General features: G+C 34.7%; 1 protein-coding gene across 1 annotated transcript in view; it reads right to left on the reverse strand.

Annotated features, from left to right (window-relative positions):
* LOC106623513 (prolyl endopeptidase) overlaps positions 1 to 22,270 on the reverse strand; it is an 85,346-nt gene that overhangs the window by 22,244 nt on the left and 40,832 nt on the right. Inside the window, exons 4-5 of the mRNA XM_036364913.2 lie at positions 3,896 to 4,055; positions 3,723 to 3,842 (exon numbers count right to left, since the gene is read on the reverse strand). Of these exons, the coding sequence (XP_036220806.1) occupies positions 3,723 to 3,842; positions 3,896 to 4,055 (280 nt within the window). The remainder of the gene's footprint in view (positions 1 to 3,722; positions 3,843 to 3,895; positions 4,056 to 22,270) is intronic.

Here is a 22,270-nt window from a genome sequence, read left to right on the forward strand (position 1 = left end):
TCAGTTGTTTCGCAAGAGCCCGTTTAGAAAATTTTTAAGCAGAATGGTAAAAATATTAACTTGGAGGGAAGTGATATCCTGTACTTTATTGGAGTCACAAGACCTCACCTCAAGAAGAAAGACTACAAGTTACTCTCTCGAAGTCAAAGCTTTAGCAACGAAAAGATTACACCAATATTTAATGGGAATTCAGTTTGATTTAGTTACCGATTGTTCGGCGTTTAAGCATACTGCTATGAAAAAATACGTACCCAGAGAAGTAGTTCAATGGCTTATGTAAAAGTTTTTTACTATAATATTAAATACCAAGCGGGAGAGAGAATAAAGCACGTCGACAGCATAAGCCGTTATCGTTATCGGTTATGGTCGTTACATCGGAAATGCAAGTACGAATTCAGAAGGCGCAGCAGAATGATGCGTATCTAAAAGCGAAAGCTGAAATTCTTGACGATAAACCATACGCAGATTACGTCATGAAAAACGGAGCACTATATAAGCAGTGGAAGGGTCAGGAGCTTTTGGTCGTACCGAGAAATATGGAAAAATAAATAATACGCAACGTTCACAATTCCGACAAGATTTTTTTATAGCGCATTTAGAAAGAAAGGTGAAGTTGCACATATCAAACTGCGTTGAATGGTTAGTACACAATCGTAAAGCAGGAAGACATGAAGAGTTTTTGCATTGCATAAATACAGTTGACTGCCCACGTGCAACTATCCACAGAGAAGAACTAAGTATATTTTCTTATAGCTGATGGTTTTTTCAAATTCATTTGGCTATTTTCGACCAAAATAATAGACGATCAGGAGGTTACAAAGTATTTGAGAACTGGGATCACAATTTTTGGAATACCGCAACGTATTATAATTTATTTTAAACATTTTGTAGCGAAAATAAAAAATAAAATTGAGAATATCAAAATAACCACAGAGGTTCCGAGAGGCAATGGCCAAATTCAACGAGTCAGTAGAGTAATCCTTTCTATGTTGACGAAGTTGTCAGCTAGTGATCTAGCTTAGTGGAACAATTATACATCGATGGTACAAAAAGCTATAAATTCGCACGCTCACTCAGCAACAAAACTTACAACATATGACATTATGTTTGGAGTAAAAAATTAAAAGCGAAATGTCCACTGACATTATAAAACTACTCCCAAAAGACTTGTTGGAGGTATTCCAAGAAGAACGTCGTACTCTGAGAGAAGAATGCAGGGTGAACATTCACAAAGCTCAGGAAGCGTATAAAAGAAACTTTGACAAAAAAAAAAAAAAACGAAAAAGCAACAAGTAAGGAAGGGCTAAGTTCGGATGTAACCGAACATTTTATACTCTCGCAAAGTCAAATGGTAAACTCGTTTGAGATTTCTTTGTGGATTGACTGATATTTTCGGTAGAAGGTCAACTATAGGCACTGGGGTCCACATATTTAGTACTTAGGGGTTTGAACAGTTTTGGTTCGATTTAGACAATTTTTGGCCGCAAGGTGGCATACTTTAATTGCATTATTTCCGCAAAGTTTTACCCCGATATAATCATTGTTACCTGATTTGCATAGTGGAAAGAGAAAGAATCAGATGGAATTGAAAATGGTGTTACATGGGAAGTAAGCGTGGTTGTAGTCCGATTTCGCCCATTTTCGCACTATGACATAGAAACATGAAAAGAACGTTATGCACCGAATTTGGTTGAAATCGGTTGAGCAGATCTCAAGATATGGGTTTTCACCTAAAAGTGGGCTGTGCCACGCCCACTGTCTAATTTGGAACGCGGTTCCTATAAAGCCAATTTATACCATCTCAGAGATAAAATTTAATGTCTCTGGCGTGTTTAGTGCTTGATTTATCGCGCTTTTAGTAGTTTTTAACAGTACCGTTATATGGGGACTGGGCGGAGTTGCCACCCGATTTCAACTATTTTCACACCGTCAATAGAAGTGCTAAAAACATTTGCTTCTAGTGAATTTTGTTGTTATAGCATTAGCGGTTTAGGAGATATGCACATTAAACCTATTAGAGGCGGGACCACGCCCACTTTTTAAAAAAAAGTTCTAACTGCAGATGCCCCTCCCTAATGTGATCCTGTGTACCAAATAACAGTCTTGTATCTTATTGCGGAGCTTAGTTATGGCAAGTTATTTGTTTTTGATTAATGGCAGTGGTCCGATTACGCCCATCTGCAATACCAACCGTCTCACGGTACCAAGAAACATGTCTACCAAGTTTCATAAAGATATCTCAATTTTTACTCAAGTTAGAGCTTGCACGGACGGACGGACAGACAGTCACCCGGATTTCAACTCGTCTCTTCATCCTGATCATTTATATATATATAACCCTATATCTAACTCGATTAGTTTTAGGTGATACAAACAACCGTTAGGTGAACAAAACTATTATACTCTGTAGCAACAGGTTGCGAGAGTATAAAAAGAATACGAAAGAGGGTATTTGGTTGAGAAAAAAGTAATTAAATTTTTGAATCAAAAGTTATCAAACAAATTTAATTTAATTAAAGTTATTGAAATTAACGTAATGGGAGATATGTTGTCGAAGAAACAGCAGATTTTATGGGCCAGAGGGTTACTTCCACTAGAGTGGATAATATAAAGCTTTGAACACATTTAGAGGTTGATGAAGATTTGTCATCCGGACAGATGACGAGCAGGATGACCGAATGTGATGTTGGCATCACAGGGTGAAGAGGGAAAAAAATAGAAGAAGCCAGAAGTTAAGCGAAGCCAGCAGAGGATCTCTTTTTTTAATAAATGCGAATTAGTTTTTAAATTTAGTTAAGACATTTGATAAATAACAAACTACATTTTAAACAATAATTCCCATTCTTTACATGGATTTATATTGAATGTTAAATAGACATTACGAATAAATTTTAATTACGTTTCAATTGATACGAGTTCGCTGCGTATTTTACGCTACAAACAGTAATACTGGAAATATATTATTATCAGTAACGACTTATCAACACAAAAAGATAATCCTTAAAGAAATGCCACTAATCAGTTTAATTCTGGTTAAACCATACCTAAATGATGCCTAAAAAGACGATACCGAAACATAAAAGCACAAATGTTTAAATAATTGTATGGTTTAGAAAGAAAAAATTTTAAAACTAGACACATATGTATTTCCTCTTGTACACCAAAAATGGGGAACACAACGGATAACAACTATTTTGGCATTTGAAATTATTATATCTTACTTCCATATCGTGTAACATCTGGTCTTTGCATATGACTATAATCGTGGTGTGTTATTTATACCATATATTAGAATAATTTCTAGATGGACCTCCTTAAACGCCTATACTAACTTACTTTTCTTCGAACTGCCAATATGTTTTACTAAAAATTGACGCAAGTGAAAATCATCTACTGCTCACTCTGGTTATGGATGGCCAGACATTGGGAAAGTCTTAGCTCTCTTGGAATAAATAAGCATTAACAACGACAGAGCGAGTACCGATTGGTTGTTCCGAAAAGATTCAGAGCTAATAAGTGACCTACACAAGAAGGAACATTACTGGAGATAAGCTTTGTTTTTTTTCGCGTCGATGTACATATGTTATGTTATTTCATGTTTTAAAATTTACTAAAATGTAGTAACTTGCCCTGCCACTGAGACAAATCATAGAAAATTTGGACATTAAAGTAAATTTTTCAAACAACCTAGCCTAAATTTGTTTATTATAATTAAAACTTACTGGAATGATTGTTTCCCAATGTTCTTCACGGGGGTTTTCCAAATCAATGATAACAATTCTGTAATTGGGAGAATTTTTGTTTGTCCTAAAATACATTTTTGGTCCGACATTGGTAATGTACTGAAAAAAGAATTTAGAAATATTTAAAGTGAACTCGTTTTGTAATTACTTACCTCATAATCATATTCAAATTTATCTATCACTTTTATCACATTTAAGCCTGACTGTATTTTGTCCGATTCATTTAATTCAATGTAATAAAGAAGATTATCGCGGCAACCTTTAACTATGGGCATGATCAAATACCTTCCACAATCAGACACGACAGCTTGTCTAAAAAAAAGTCAATAAACATTCAAATAATTGGTAAGGTAAATTCGTAAAAAAAACAGGCATGTTTTTGGGATCTTTTTTTTACGATACTGTTAAAAAAAATGTATTAAAACCACAGAACAATAAAAAATGGCACACGGAAATAAATAGTACATTAAAATATGACATTTGGAAAAATAAAAACACACGCAATTTTCCAAAAAAAATAAAAATAAATAAAGGAAGGGCTAAACTCTCTAAAGGATTAACGATGCAGAAATATTTTCAGGTGTTGGCCAAACTTTGTATTAAAACATGTTGAAAAATAATTCAACATTCATTACTTGTATTTCAAGACTCCTCATGGATAACAATCAAATGTAATATCTTATAAACTTATGTATATTATAGGTTGTGCGCTCACTTAGTTTCATTACTACATTCTGTTTCGCGGAAAATTTTAGACGATTTCTGCACTAAACTATAATATATCCAATATTATACGTTCACTTAACTTTTCTAAGATATATTACAAATTGATCGTTTTATACGGTATAAGTTCGGAAGTTCGAAAATCTTTATATGTGGTATATGCAAGGGTGTTTAAATGAGCTAAGCCTCAGTAAATAATCACACCACTCTACTCTGAAAAAACTGGCGCCCCCTAATAATGCTCCCACATACTCACCAATACACCACACACCACAATACAACAAACTACAACAGCTTATTCGATACGACAGCTCCAGCGCGCAACTATTTCGACTCGACACCACTCCGCACGCATCTTATACATTCTAAGCGCTAGAACCACTTTTTTATTTATAATTTTAGCGGCGGGTGCTCCATACAAATTGTGTATCGCTTTAAACATGGTCTTTCCAGCCTTACCGAAAGGCACCTTCTCATTTTTCCAAAACATTGTGTTAAGAAACATAATAACTAAACAGTGGTAACAAAAATTTGAAGACACAAGACAAACCATAAAATAAAACAAAAACAAAAAAAGGTTCAGTGCGGTGAAGTGCAGTGGCAAACAAAATAATATACATAAACATAAACAAAAATACTAAGGAGGAGTGCAGTGACACAAAAAAAATATATAAAAACATAGCGCAGTGCAGTGGTGGAAAAATATCCATACTGGTATATAGACATACTATATAAAGAAAAAGTGCGTGTAGCCCAAAACATAAAAACAAATACAATAGGGCTAAAACATATAAAAATGCACACAACCGGGCGCAAAACCTAAGCACAAAACATAAATAAGAACAAACGTGCGCGAATTTTTAAACACAAAACGCACAGGCATACTAACAGAACCCTACCCATGCAGAACCAAAGTGAGCGTATTTATTTGACTTGTTATTTTATATATGTAAATATGTATGTTTGAATACGGTAAAATCTGCAACAGTAAATGCGTTTTTACAAATATAAAAAACCATTATCAAACTGTTATAAATCACGGGTAAAAATCGAAATACCGCTGACATTAAAAACAGTTTGGTACAATATATATCTCCAAATATATAAGTAAATAATTATTGTATGCCTATATAAATAATTGTTTTATGCCTTACCTTTGTGTTTTCAAACAGCCATATTTCACAAACATTAAAAACAAAAACATAATTCAAGTATTTACTTGCAAATATTTTCGGCAATACCCATTATGTTTAACAAAGACAATAAGCAGGATTGCTATAAATAAGTAAGCAAAGGCAGAATTAAAATTATCAGGGGTGTTGCAGAATCTGGTAGTTGTCGGTATCAGAATTAAAACCGATAAAAAAAATGTAGTAGGTGTCATGAATTCAGATATTACGTTTGACGTTCGAAACAGAAATTTTATCGGTTTTGGGTGTCACGAAAACCAATTGTAACGGTTTTGATATCAGAAACAAAGCAACAGGATATTCGCTGACAGATTTGAAATGTAACTTCAAAAAATAATTTGTATTATTGTTACGATTTAATTAATCGTTATTTCTATAGACAACAAGTAAGGAAGGGCTAAGTTCGGATGTAACCGAACATTTTATACTCTCGCAAAGTCAAATAGTATACTCGTTTGAGATTTCTTTGTGGATTGGCTGATATTTTCGGTAGAAGGTCAACTATAGGCACTGGGGTCCACATATTTAGTACTTAGGGGCTTAAACAGTTTTGGTTCGATTTAGACAATTTTTGGCCACAAGGTGGCATACTTTAATCGCATTATTCACGCAAAGTTTTATCCCGATACAGTTATTGTTGCCTGATTTGCATAGTGGAAAGTTAAATAATCAGATGGAATTTAAAATGGTGTTATATGGAAAGTAGGCGTGGTTGTAGTCCGATTTCGCCCATTTTTGCACTGTGACATAGAAACATGAAAAGAACGTTATGCACCGAATTTGGTTGAAATCGGTTAAGCAGATCTCAAGATATGGGTTTTCACCTAAAAGTGGGCTGTGCCACGCCCACTGTCTAATTTTGAACGCGGTTCCTATAAAGTCATCTCATACCATCCCAGAGATAAAATTTAATGACTCCGGCGTGTTTAGTGCTTGATTTATCGCGCTTTTAGTAGTTTTTAACAGTACCGTTATATGGGGAGTGGGCGGAGTTGCCACCCGATTTCAACTATTTTCACACCGTCAATAGAAGTGCTAAAAATATTTGCTTCCAGTGAATTTTGTTATTATAGCATTAGCGGTTTAGGAGATATGCACATTAAACCTATTAGAGGCGGGACCAAAAAAATTTTAACTGCAGATGCCCCTCCCTAATGTGATCCTGTGTACCAAATAACAGTCTTGTATCTTATTGCGGAGCTTAGTTATGGCAAGTTATTTGTTTTTGATTAATGGCGTTTTGTGGGCGTGGCAGTGGTCCGATTACGCCCATCTGCAATACCAACCGTCTCACGGTACCATGAAACATGTCTACCAAGTTTCATAAAGATATCTCAATTTTTACTCAAGTTAGAGCTTGCACGGACGGACGGACAGACGGACGGACAGACGGACGGACGGACAGACAGTCACCCGGATTTCAACTCGTCTCTTCATCCTGATCATTTATATATATATAACCCCATATCTAACTCGATTAGTTTTAGGTGATACAAACAACCGTTAGGTGAACAAAACTATTATACTCTGTAGCAACAGGTTGCGAGAGTATAAAAACGTAAGAATACAACACAAAATGTCATAATTATTGAGTTTATGGGACAAAATCCAGATATTTTAATAGATTTACAAAAGGTAATTTAACACCCAAACGCGTATTTATTCAGTCGATAATGTGATATTAATCTGTAAAGTAAGCATGTATACAAACATACAAGTAAATGCAAGCCAAATTTCTCATGCGACTCCCCTAGTGCATCAAGAGGATTACTTTAATCTTTTAAAATCTTTCTTTTAATTATTTCTTCCAATATAATAAAAGCTAAAATAGCGGAACTCATTGTAAACTTTAGTAGACTTTATTCGATATTTCAAATTTATCAAACATTTCCAAATTTATTCATTTGCAAGGTTTGTCACAATAGTAAACAGCTTATTCGAATATTGGTTTTGCATATGTTCGAAAAGACGAAAATTCAATCAGATTCTGTGACACCATTGAAAATGAGAATTGGTTTGCAATTCTGACAACTACGCAAATCTGTCTTGGATTCCACAACACCCCTGTATAACACAAAAATCAAGAGAGAATATATGCTTTCTTCTAACATATATGTACATAATTATGTAAACACATACATATTTATTTACAAATGACATATATTTGCCAAGCGCAAAACATATATACGTCTTTAACAATTATTATAAAGATATATTCTTAATATACTTATGTATGTATGTACATATAAAACATATTTATGAAGTGCATAATAAGTATAAGCAATAAAACAAACATAGATTTATACATAAGTGCTAAGGAAAATACTTGCACATTAACAACTCCGTTGTCACGCTATACAATAGAATTGCAACTATACATACATACGGTATAGAATCTACCTTTCTCTTACCCTACAATGTGTATTAATACATTATTAATTTAAAATAAATACCAAAAAATAAACAAAGACAAAGATCGTAAAATTCAAAATAATTAAACGATATATTCATCAACAAAAAATATTCAGTATACCAACATACTTTTTCATATGTAATTTATACGCATTTTTAAAGTCCACATTATCCGGCAATACCCCTTGTTCTTTGGCAAACAAAAACAAGCAGGATTGCGGAACAAACAAAAACGCATTGATCTCTCTGACGAGCTCTCAACTGCATAAGATACGCATATACGCACAAGCAATTCGTGCATACTTATTTACAAAGCTATGATCTCTTCAACGAGCTCTCAATTGCAAAAGAACATAAGCACGTACAAAAAAGTCCAATAATAATATTGCAATTGAATACGAAACTTTATTAATAAACGTTTTTACCAATATAATATAAATAATCATTACTTATTTACCGAAAGAAGTAATATACTTTATTGTTTTATTTAAATCAGTATACACTGAGAAAATTTTAATTCCTTTTGACACTTATTTAAACATATAAATAAAATGATACATGTTGATAATAAACAACATACAGCACTAGGATTTCAACTTCACCGATTCAAGACAACTCTGAATCGCTCTTAGAAATAAAAAAGCAAAATCTTAACAATTTTTGGACTCGTCTCCAAGGGGCTCATGACGCCATAGTAGAAACTGAGTCATCAGATCTACCACAAATTTTTAAAACCTCGGCTTTCGTCAGCTATGAAAACTGCTTAGACCAGTACGAAGCTGCAAAACTATGATCTCCGATCAATTAAAGCTAATAAAACCTATTTCACCTACTCCACATTCGAGAGTAGAGCATGTGACATGTTTACAGCCGTATACATAAACCAAAATTATCAAAAGCGCAAAAATTGTATCACCCCCGATACAAACAAAAGGTCAAGCAGGTGCAATAATCAAACTATTCGCACTAAATGATGACAATTTTAATTTGGCTGGGAATATTGGTCGACAAACAAGTAACGACACTAACCAACTTGCCTAAGATTCAAAAAGAAACATGTGAAGAATTTATTAGATTACTATCCACTGTTTCTAATTGTTTGTTGGTTTTATCGACACAAAATATTCCCACAGACAGCTGGGACCCCATTCTGGTAAATATATGCACCGCAGGATTACCAGAAAAATCGTTTTGTGGGAGCAATCGCTCTCATCTCGGAAAAAATGCCCCACGTTGCAACAAATCAAAGATTCCCTAATTATCCAGTACGAAGAAAGGCTAGATAAAAAACTAATTAAAAAAAAAAATTGTCGACACGAGCTTCAATAGACCCCAAGTTAGTAGCAACAACAATTTAAATGGAAGGTTCTTTAAAGATCAATCGTTCACATCCGAACAGTATAAACAAATGTCATGCGAACTGAGTACAGAAGTGCATAAGCTTAAATCTTGCGAGAAATTCCGAAAATTGAATATTGTCGATAGGAACCATTTTTTGAGAACAAAAACACTTTGCACAAATTGCTTATCACGTGCGCATACTCTAATAGTGTGAAGGCAAATTCCGAAAATCGCCAAGCACCATGCTGCCCAAAGGCATTAAAAACCCAAACGCCACACAGCGAAAATTTAAGTAGAGTACTATTACCCATAGCAGTCGTCTCCATCGAACACCGAGGAGAACTGTTTAAGCATAGTGCCTTAATAGACCAAGGATCACAACGATCATTTATAGCATCTAGGGCTCAAAATAGGCCACAACTGCCAACAAACTGGCCAATTATGAAATCACGGGAATGGGCGGAAGAGTAGTCCAAAACTCAAATAAAATCTGCCCCATTGCCCTAATTTCCCCCCAAGCGGATAAGAGAATTAAAGCAGAAGCTATAGTCTTACCGCTACTAACAAATATGCTTCCAAGCTATCACATAAATAACAAGCCTTGGTAAAAGGTTTCACACCTAAAGCTAGCAGATCCCAAATGCAACACTCCCGCTCAAATAAATCTTCCATTAGGCAGCGATCTCATACCACAGATAATACTCGAAGGTATTGAGAAAATTTCAAACATATTTCTGGCACAAAATACTATTTTTGGTTGGATTCTAAGTGGTCTAGTTACGGAACCAGTTACCACCATGACTACTCAAGTTGAGGATATCGCAAATGAATACCTTAATTCACAATAAAAAATGTGGAAAACGGTTGGCCTCAAGGGCCATCCCTGCAACTTCCCTCTAATTTCATACGCTAACGTTCAAATTTCGCTTTTTTCACTGCTTTTGAGCTCTTCGAAATTTTTCGTTTTCGATATCTAGCAAGTAAATCAACCGATTTCGACCCGGTTTGCGGCAAACGATGTGTTTCTTCAAGGTTTAGAACTGATTAGTTTTTGGTGTCGATCGGTCAAGTCGTTTGGAAAAAATTCGAATCTCAAATTATTTTTGAGATTTCTCGAAATCTACTGGTCCGATTGGGTCCAAACTTACACGAAATTCAAGTGCTATGAAACCCTTTGGAATGCCGTTCAGTTTATTCAAATCGGTTGAGCAGTTTAATAGTTATAAGAGGGTCACATACAGCCACACACACACACATACATCCACAGACACACACATACATCCACACATACATACAGACATACGGACATCATCGTAGAAATGTTCGGAGAAGCTTCCTCGACCCTCAGAACGTCGAGATCTGTTGAGAACTCGATTTTTGCAAAATGGGGTGAAACCAATATCTTCCCGATTTTTAGAAAATTTTCCATTTTCTTAGCGGGAAGTTAAAAATATTTTGGGAGTTAAAACTCCCCCTCATATCAATTACAACCCCAAAAGATCAGTGTTGTGAAGACTTCTACAAAGTCACAACTGGCCACAACTCAATCAAATAATGATAGGTATGTCGTACGCAACACTCCACGAGTTGGCAGAAAAATCCAAGTCAGAGTTCCTTCTGACAAAATCAGTTTTTAGAACACAAATATGTATATAATTTTTCGACCCCGCACTTCACATAAATTATTATACATAATATTATATAACAAATTGGCCGAAGAAAGTCAAAAAATCTACAAATCTCTTACTATAGTGCCTCATAGTTGCCTAAATTTTCATAATTATAAAACAACTAGAAGCTCGACAGACGTTGTCCTGTCCCACGTCTTAAATGTAAACTTTGTGAAATTAGCTGTAACAATTAGCGATTGATGAAAATTTTTATTAGAAACTTATTACAATATCTAACGTCATTCATATATATTTATCACATGTATATTAGAATGCTTTCAGAAATGTTAATTGTAGAAGCTGTATTGAATGAAAACTTGAAGTCGTTTTAATTGATTGTGAAAAGGTTGAATCTATTCTATATCGGGTATTTATTCTTAGAGTTAATTATCTACAAAAACTGAAGTTATCGTAATGCCATAGGATGTACAATATTTTTGGTTAATCCTTGAGAGGTATAATTAGCCGTGAGAAAAGCACGGATTTTCTGAATCTAATTCACAAATCGTCATTGTTTGACCTTGTGCCTTAATTATAGAAGTAGTACAATTTCACCTTGAAATTTTCCACTCAAAATAGTGGCTTCAAAAATGTTGTCCATGATTATTTTAAGACTAATCCTCATTGGTCCTTGTGTATTTTTAATAGTATTTTAGAGTTAGAGTAGCATAGCAGTATGAATGTTTAGACACTATACACCATACACATGTATTTAGTCTTAATAGTTTAAACTATACTTATGCTATCTTAGAATCTGATCTCAGCGCCATCTACCAGGATCAAATACACTTTTAAATATCTGTCATGACTTCAGCGCAGTCTGCCGCAATTTTATGTAAAATGTTTTAACATCTGCGATGGTAGCGCAGTCTACCGGATCCAATGTAAAACATTCCAAAATTAACAACTACTTATAAATGAAAAATTAGTTAAATAAACATTTTCCAGTGGACCAAGTTGTGAATCTCAACCATCCGCGAGTCCCCTTAAACTCACACAAAAAACGTCATCAAAATCGACATACACACGCACACAAGAAATATATTTATAAAGATTCAAAAAGTTAAGGGTTCACCATACTCCCAATGTGATACATTGACGCACTTAGATTTACAAAAAGCAAAGGTCGCACTTATCGCATCTATCTAAGCGCTACTGATATGGGTGGTTTATGAGAGTCAGCTATAAAAACCTTCAAATCCTACTTCAAAAAAATAGATGTATATCAAAAATATTAATATATCGAATTTCTACATTACGAAGCCGTTCTCAATTCGCGGCCAATCAGGGTACGCTCGCAACCATGTGCCACGCCCACTGTCTAATTTTGAACGCGGTTCCTATAAAGTCATCTCATACCATCCCAGAGATAAAATTTAATGACTCTGGCGTGTTTAGTGCTTGATTTATCGCGCTTTTAGTAGTTTTTAACAGTACCGTTATATGGGGAGTGGGCGGAGTTGCCACCCGATTTCAACTATTTTCACACCGTCAATAGAAGTGCTAAAAATATTTGCTTCCAGTGAATTTTGTTATTATAGCATTAGCGGTTTAGGAGATATGCACATTAAACCTATTAGAGGCGGGACCAAAAAAATTTTAACTGCAGATGCCCCTCCCTAATGTGATCCTGTGTACCAAATAACAGTCTTGTATCTTATTGCGGAGCTTAGTTATGGCAAGTTATTTGTTTTTGATTAATGGCGTTTTGTGGGCGTGGCAGTGGTCCGATTACGCCCATCTGCAATACCAACCGTCTCACGGTACCATGAAACATGTCTACCAAGTTTCATAAAGATATCTCAATTTTTACTCAAGTTAGAGCTTGCACGGACGGACGGACAGACGGACGGACAGACGGACGGACGGACAGACAGTCACCCGGATTTCAACTCGTCTCTTCATCCTGATCATTTATATATATATAACCCCATATCTAACTCGATTAGTTTTAGGTGATACAAACAACCGTTAGGTGAACAAAACTATTATACTCTGTAGCAACAGGTTGCGAGAGTATAAAAACGTAAGAATACAACACAAAATGTCATAATTATTGAGTTTATGGGACAAAATCCAGATATTTTAATAGATTTACAAAAGGTAATTTAACACCCAAACGCGTATTTATTCAGTCGATAATGTGATATTAATCTGTAAAGTAAGCATGTATACAAACATACAAGTAAATGCAAGCCAAATTTCTCATGCGACTCCCCTAGTGCATCAAGAGGATTACTTTAATCTTTTAAAATCTTTCTTTTAATTATTTCTTCCAATATAATAAAAGCTAAAATAGCGGAACTCATTGTAAACTTTAGTAGACTTTATTCGATATTTTAAATTTATCAAACATTTCCAAATTTATTCATTTGCAAGGTTTGTCACAATAGTAAACAGCTTATTCGAATATTGGTTTTGCATATGTTCGAAAAGACGAAAATTCAATCAGATTCTGTGACACCATTGAAAATGAGAATTGGTTTGCAATTCTGACAACTACGCAAATCTGTCTTGGATTCCACAACACCCCTGTATAACACAAAAATCAAGAGAGAATATATGCTTTCTTCTAACATATATGTACATAATTCTGTAAACACATACATATTTATTTACAAATGACATATATTTGCCAAGCGCAAAACATATATACGTCTTTAACAATTATTATAAAGATATATTCTTAATATACTTATGTATGTATGTACATATAAAACATATTTATGAAGTGCATAATAAGTATAAGCAATAAAACAAACATAGATTTATACATAAGTGCTAAGGAAAATACTTGCACATTAACAACTCCGTTGTCACGCTATACAATAGAATTGCAACTATACATACATACGGTATAGAATCTACCTTTCTCTTACCCTACAATGTGTATTAATACATTATTAATTTAAAATAAATACCAAAAAATAAACAAAGACAAAGATCGTAAAATTCAAAATAATTAAACGATATATTCATCAACAAAATATATTCAGTATACCAACATACTTTTTCATATGTAATTTATACGCATTTTTAAAGTCCACATTATCCGGCAATACTCCTTGTTCTTTGGCAAACAAAAACAAGCAGGATTGCGGAACAAACAAAAACGCATTGATCTCTCTGACGAGCTCTCAACTGCATAAGATACGCATATACGCACAAGCAATTCGTGCATACTTATTTACAAAGCTATGATCTCTTCAACGAGCTCTCAATTGCAAAAGAACATAAGCACGTACAAAAAAGTCCAATAATAATATTGCAATTGAATACGAAACTTTATTAATAAACGTTTTTACCAATATAATATAAATAATCATTACTTATTTACCGAAAGAAGTAATATACTTTATTGTTTTATTTAAATCAGTATACACTGAGAAAATTTTAATTCCTTTTGACACTTATTTAAACATATAAATAAAATGATACATGTTGATAATAAACAACATACTGCACTAGGATTTCAACTTCACCGATTCAAGACAACTCTGAATCGCTCTTAGAAATAAAAAAGCAAAATCTTAACAATTTTTGGACTCGTCTCCAAGGGGCTCATGACGCCATAGTAGAAACTGAGTCATCAGATCTACCACAAATTTTTAAAACCTCGGCTTTCGTCAGCTATGAAAACTGCTTAGACCAGTACGAAGCTACAAAACTATGATCTCCGATCAATTAAAGCTAATAAAACCTATTTCACCTACTCCACATTCGAGAGTAGAGCATGTGACATGTTTACAGCCGTATACATAAACCAAAATTATCAAAAGCGCAAAAATTGTATCACCCCCGATACAAACAAAAGGTCAAGCAGGTGCAATAATCAAACTATTCGCACTAAATGATGACAATTTTAATTTGGCTGGGAATATTGGTCGACAAACAAGTAACGACACTAACCAACTTGCCTAAGATTCAAAAAGAAACATGTGAAGAATTTATTAGATTACTATCCACTGTTTCTAATTGTTTGTCGGTTTTATCGACACAAAATATTCCCACAAACAGCTGGGACCCCATTCTGGTAAATATATGCACCGCAGGATTACCAGAAAAATCGTTTTGTGGGAGCAATCGCTCTCATCTCGGAAAAAATGCCCCACGTTGCAACAAATCAAAGATTCCCTAATTATCCAGTACGAAGAAAGGCTAGATAAAAAACTAATTAAAAAAAAAAATTGTCGACACGAGCTTCAATAGACCCCAAGTTAGTAGCAACAACAATTTAAATGGAAGGTTCTTTAAAGATCAATCGTTCACATCCGAACAGTATAAACAAATGTCATGCGAACTGAGTACAGAAGTGCATAAGCTTAAATCTTGCGAGAAATTCCGAAAATTGAATATTGTCGATAGGAACCATTTTTTGAGAACAAAAACACTTTGCACAAATTGCTTATCACGTGCGCATACTCTAATAGTGTGAAGGCAAATTCCGAAAATCGCCAAGCACCATGCTGCCCAAAGGCATTAAAAACCCAAACGCCACACAGCGAAAATTTAAGTAGAGTACTATTACCCATAGCAGTCGTCTCCATCGAACACCGAGGAGAACTGTTTAAGCATAGTGCCTTAATAGACCAAGGATCACAACGATCATTTATAGCATCTAGGGCTCAAAATAGGCCACAACTGCCAACAAACTGGCCAATTATGAAATCACGGGAATGGGCGGAAGAGTAGTCCAAAACTCAAATAAAATCTGCCCCATTGCCCTAATTTCCCCCCAAGCGGATAAGAGAATTAAAGCAGAAGCTATAGTCTTACCGCTACTAACAAATATGCTTCCAAGCTATCACATAAATAACAAGCCTTGGTAAAAGGTTTCACACCTAAAGCTAGCAGATCCCAAATGCAACACTCCCGCTCAAATAAATCTTCCATTAGGCAGCGATCTCATACCACAGATAATACTCGAAGGTATTGAGAAAATTTCAAACATATTTCTGGCACAAAATACTATTTTTGGTTGGATTCTAAGTGGTCTAGTTACGGAACCAGTTACCACCATGACTACTCAAGTTGAGGATATCGCAAATGAATACCTTAATTCACAATAAAAAATGTGGAAAACGGTTGGCCTCAAGGGCCATCCCTGCAACTTCCCTCTAATTTCATACGCTAACGTTCAAATTTCGCTTTTTTCACTGCTTTTGAGCACTTCGAAATTTTTCGTTTTCGATATCTAGCAAGTAAATCAACCGATTTCGACCCGGTTTGCGGCAAACGATGTGTTTCTTCAAGGTTTAGAACTGATTAGTTTTTGGTGTCGATCGGTCAAGTCGTTTGGAAAAAATTCGAATCTCAAATTATTTTTGAGATTTCTCGAAATCTACTGGTCCGATTGGGTCCAAACTTACACGAAATTCAAGTGCAATGAAACCCTTTGGAATGCCGTTTAGTTTATTCAAATCGGTTGAGCAGTTTAATAGTTATAAGAGGGTCACATACAGCCACACACACACACATACATCCACAGACACACACATACATCCACACATACATACAGACATACGGACATCATCGTAGAAATGTTCGGAGAAGCTTCCTCGACCCTCAGAACGTCGAGATCTGTTGAGAACTCGATTTTTGCAAAATGGGGTGAAACCAATATCTTCCCGATTTTTAGAAAATTTTCCATTTTCTTAGCGGGAAGTTAAAAATATTTTGGGAGTTAAAACTCCCCCTCATATCAATTACAACCCCAAAAGATCAGTGTTGTGAAGACTTCTACAAAGTCACAACTGGCCACAACTCAATCAAATAATGATAGGTATGTCGTACGCAACACTCCACGAGTTGGCAGAAAAATCCAAGTCAGAGTTCCTTCTGACAAAATCAGTTTTTAGAACACAAATATGTATATAATTTTTCGACCCCGCACTTCACATAAATTATTATACATAATATTATATAACAAATTGGCCGAAGAAAGTCAAAAAATCTACAAATCTCTTACTATAGTGCCTCATAGTTGCCTAAATTTTCATAATTATAAAACAACTAGAAGCTCGACAGACGTTGTCCTGTCCCACGTCTTAAATGTAAACTTTGTGAAATTAGCTGTAACAATTAGCGATTGATGAAAATTTTTATTAGAAACTTATTACAATATCTAACGTCATTCATATATATTTATCACATGTATATTAGAATGCTTTCAGAAATGTTAATTGTAGAAGCTGTATTGAATGAAAACTTGAAGTCGTTTTAATTGATTGTGAAAAGGTTGAATCTATTCTATATCGGGTATTTATTCTTAGAGTTAATTATCTACAAAAACTGAAGTTATCGTAATGCCATAGGATGTACAATATTTTTGGTTAATCCTTGAGAGGTATAATTAGCCGTGAGAAAAGCACGGATTTTCTGAATCTAATTCACAAATCGTCATTGTTTGACCTTGTGCCTTAATTATAGAAGTAGTACAATTTCACCCTGAAATTTTCCACTCAAAATAGTGGCTTCAAAAATGTTGTCCATGATTATTTTAAGACTAATCCTCATTGGTCCTTGTGTATTTTTAATAGTATTTTAGAGTTAGAGTAGCATAGCAGTATGAATGTTTAGACACTATACACCATACACATGTATTTAGTCTTAATAGTTTAAACTATACTTATGCTATTTTAGAATCTGATCTCAGCGCCATCTACCAGGATCAAATACACTTTTAAATATCTGTCATGACTTCAGCGCAGTCTGCCGCAATTTTATGTAAAATGTTTTAACATCTGCGATGGTAGCGCAGTCTACCGGATCCAATGTAAAACATTCCAAAATTAACAACTACTTATAAATGAAAAATTAGTTAAATAAACATTTTCCAGTGGACCAAGTTGTGAATCTCAACCATCCGCGAGTCCCCTTAAACTCACACAAAAAACGTCATCAAAATCGACATACACACGCACACAAGAAATATATTTATAAAGATTCAAAAAGTTAAGGGTTCACCATACTCCCAATGTGATACATTGACGCACTTAGATTTACAAAAAGCAAAGGTCGCACTTATCGCATCTATCTAAGCGCTACTGATATGGGTGGTTTATGAGAGTCAGCTATAAAAACCTTCAAATCCTACTTCAAAAAAATAGATGTATATCAAAAATATTAATATATCGAATTTCTACATTACGAAGCCGTTCTCAATTCGCGGCCAATCAGGGTACGCTCGCAACCATGTGCCACGCCCACTGTCTAATTTTGAACGCGGTTCCTATAAAGTCATCTCATACCATCCCAGAGATAAAATTTAATGACTCTGGCGTGTTTAGTGCTTGATTTATCGCGCTTTTAGTAGTTTTTAACAGTACCGTTATATGGGGAGTGGGCGGAGTTGCCACCCGATTTCAACTATTTTCACACCGTCAATAGAAGTGCTAAAAATATTTGCTTCCAGTGAATTTTGTTATTATAGCATTAGCGGTTTAGGAGATATGCACATTAAACCTATTAGAGGCGGGACCAAAAAAATTTTAACTGCAGATGCCCCTCCCTAATGTGATCCTGTGTACCAAATAACAGTCTTGTATCTTATTGCGGAGCTTAGTTATGGCAAGTTATTTGTTTTTGATTAATGGCGTTTTGTGGGCGTGGCAGTGGTCCGATTACGCCCATCTGCAATACCAACCGTCTCACGGTACCATGAAACATGTCTACCAAGTTTCATAAAGATATCTCAATTTTTACTCAAGTTAGAGCTTGCACGGACGGACGGACAGACGGACGGACGGACAGACAGTCACCCGGATTTCAACTCGTCTCTTCATCCTGATCATTTATATATATATAACCCCATATCTAACTCGATTAGTTTTAGGTGATACAAACAACCGTTAGGTGAACAAAACTATTATACTCTGTAGCAACAGGTTGCGAGAGTATAAAAACGTAAGAATACAACACAAAATGTCATAATTATTGAGTTTATGGGACAAAATCCAGATATTTTAATAGATTTACAAAAGGTAATTTAACACCCAAACGCGTATTTATTCAGTCGATAATGTGATATTAATCTGTAAAGTAAGCATGTATACAAACATACAAGTAAATGCAAGCCAAATTTCTCATGCGACTCCCCTAGTGCATCAAGAGGATTACTTTAATCTTTTAAAATCTTTCTTTTAATTATTTCTTCCAATATAATAAAAGCTAAAATAGCGGAACTCATTGTAAACTTTAGTAGACTTTATTCGATATTTTAAATTTATCAAACATTTCCAAATTTATTCATTTGCAAGGTTTGTCACAATAGTAAACAGCTTATTCGAATATTGGTTTTGCATATGTTCGAAAAGATGAAAATTCAATCAGATTCTGTGACACCATTGAAAATGAGAATTGGTTTGCAATTCTGACAACTACGCAAATCTGTCTTGGATTCCACAACACCCCTGTATAACACAAAAATCAAGAGAGAATATATGCTTTCTTCTAACATATATGTACATAATTCTGTAAACACATACATATTTATTTACAAATGACATATATTTGCCAAGCGCAAAACATATATACGTCTTTAACAATTATTATAAAGATATATTCTTAATATACTTATGTATGTATGTACATATAAAACATATTTATGAAGTGCATAATAAGTATAAGCAATAAAACAAACATAGATTTATACATAAGTGCTAAGGAAAATACTTGCACATTAACAACTCCGTTGTCACGCTATACAATAGAATTGCAACTATACATACATACGGTATAGAATCTACCTTTCTCTTACCTACAATGTGTATTAATACATTATTAATTTAAAATAAATACCAAAAAATAAACAAAGACAAAGATCGTAAAATTCAAAATAATTAAACGATATATTCATCAACAAAATATATTCAGTATACCAACATACTTTTTCATATGTAATTTATACGCATTTTTAAAGTCCACATTATCCGGCAATACCCCTTGTTCTTTGGCAAACAAAAACAAGCAGGATTGCGGAACAAACAAAAACGCATTGATCTCTCTGACGAGCTCTCAACTGCATAAGATACGCATATACGCACAAGCAATTCGTGCATACTTATTTACAAAGCTATGATCTCTTCAACGAGCTCTCAATTGCAAAAGAACATAAGCACGTACAAAAAAGTCCAATAATAATATTGCAATTGAATACGAAACTTTATTAATAAACGTTTTTACCAATATAATATAAATAATCATTACTTATTTACCGAAAGAAGTAATATACTTTATTGTTTTATTTAAATCAGTATACACTGAGAAAATTTTAATTCCTTTTGACACTTATTTAAACATATAAATAAAATGATACATGTTGATAATAAACAACATACTGCACTAGGATTTCAACTTCACCGATTCAAGACAACTCTGAATCGCTCTTAGAAATAAAAAAGCAAAATCTTAACAATTTTTGGACTCGTCTCCAAGGGGCTCATGACGCCATAGTAGAAACTGAGTCATCAGATCTACCACAAATTTTTAAAACCTCGGCTTTCGTCAGCTATGAAAACTGCTTAGACCAGTACGAAGCTACAAAACTATGATCTCCGATCAATTAAAGCTAATAAAACCTATTTCACCTACTCCACATTCGAGAGTAGAGCATGTGACATGTTTACAGCCGTATACATAAACCAAAATTATCAAAAGCGCAAAAATTGTATCACCCCCGATACAAACAAAAGGTCAAGCAGGTGCAATAATCAAACTATTCGCACTAAATGATGACAATTTTAATTTGGCTGGGAATATTGGTCGACAAACAAGTAACGACACTAACCAACTTGCCTAAGATTCAAAAAGAAACATGTGAAGAATTTATTAGATTACTATCCACTGTTTCTAATTGTTTGTCGGTTTTATCGACACAAAATATTCCCACAAACAGCTGGGACCCCATTCTGGTAAATATATGCACCGCAGGATTACCAGAAAAATCGTTTTGTGGGAGCAATCGCTCTCATCTCGGAAAAAATGCCCCACGTTGCAACAAATCAAAGATTCCCTAATTATCCAGTACGAAGAAAGGCTAGATAAAAAACTAATTAAAAAAAAAAATTGTCGACACGAGCTTCAATAGACCCCAAGTTAGTAGCAACAACAATTTAAATGGAAGGTTCTTTAAAGATCAATCGTTCACATCCGAACAGTATAAACAAATGTCATGCGAACTGAGTACAGAAGTGCATAAGCTTAAATCTTGCGAGAAATTCCGAAAATTGAATATTGTCGATAGGAACCATTTTTTGAGAACAAAAACACTTTGCACAAATTGCTTATCACGTGCGCATACTCTAATAGTGTGAAGGCAAATTCCGAAAATCGCCAAGCACCATGCTGCCCAAAGGCATTAAAAACCCAAACGCCACACAGCGAAAATTTAAGTAGAGTACTATTACCCATAGCAGTCGTCTCCATCGAACACCGAGGAGAACTGTTTAAGCATAGTGCCTTAATAGACCAAGGATCACAACGATCATTTATAGCATCTAGGGCTCAAAATAGGCCACAACTGCCAACAAACTGGCCAATTATGAAATCACGGGAATGGGCGGAAGAGTAGTCCAAAACTCAAATAAAATCTGCCCCATTGCCCTAATTTCCCCCCAAGCGGATAAGAGAATTAAAGCAGAAGCTATAGTCTTACCGCTACTAACAAATATGCTTCCAAGCTATCACATAAATAGCAAGCCTTGGTAAAAGGTTTCACACCTAAAGCTAGCAGATCCCAAATGCAACACTCCCGCTCAAATAAATCTTCCATTAGGCAGCGATCTCATACCACAGATAATACTCGAAGGTATTGAGAAAATTTCAAACATATTTCTGGCACAAAATACTATTTTTGGTTGGATTCTAAGTGGTCTAGTTACGGAACCAGTTACCACCATGACTACTCAAGTTGAGGATATCGCAAATGAATACCTTAATTCACAATAAAAAATGTGGAAAACGGTTGGCCTCAAGGGCCATCCCTGCAACTTCCCTCTAATTTCATACGCTAACGTTCAAATTTCGCTTTTTTCACTGCTTTTGAGCTCTTCGAAATTTTTCGTTTTCGATATCTAGCAAGTAAATCAACCGATTTCGACCCGGTTTGCGGCAAACGATGTGTTTCTTCAAGGTTTAGAACTGATTAGTTTTTGGTGTCGATCGGTCAAGTCGTTTGGAAAAAATTCGAATC

This window comes from Bactrocera oleae, chromosome 3 (genome assembly GCF_042242935.1).
Source record: "Bactrocera oleae isolate idBacOlea1 chromosome 3, idBacOlea1, whole genome shotgun sequence".
NCBI lineage: Eukaryota > Metazoa > Arthropoda > Insecta > Diptera > Tephritidae > Bactrocera > Bactrocera oleae.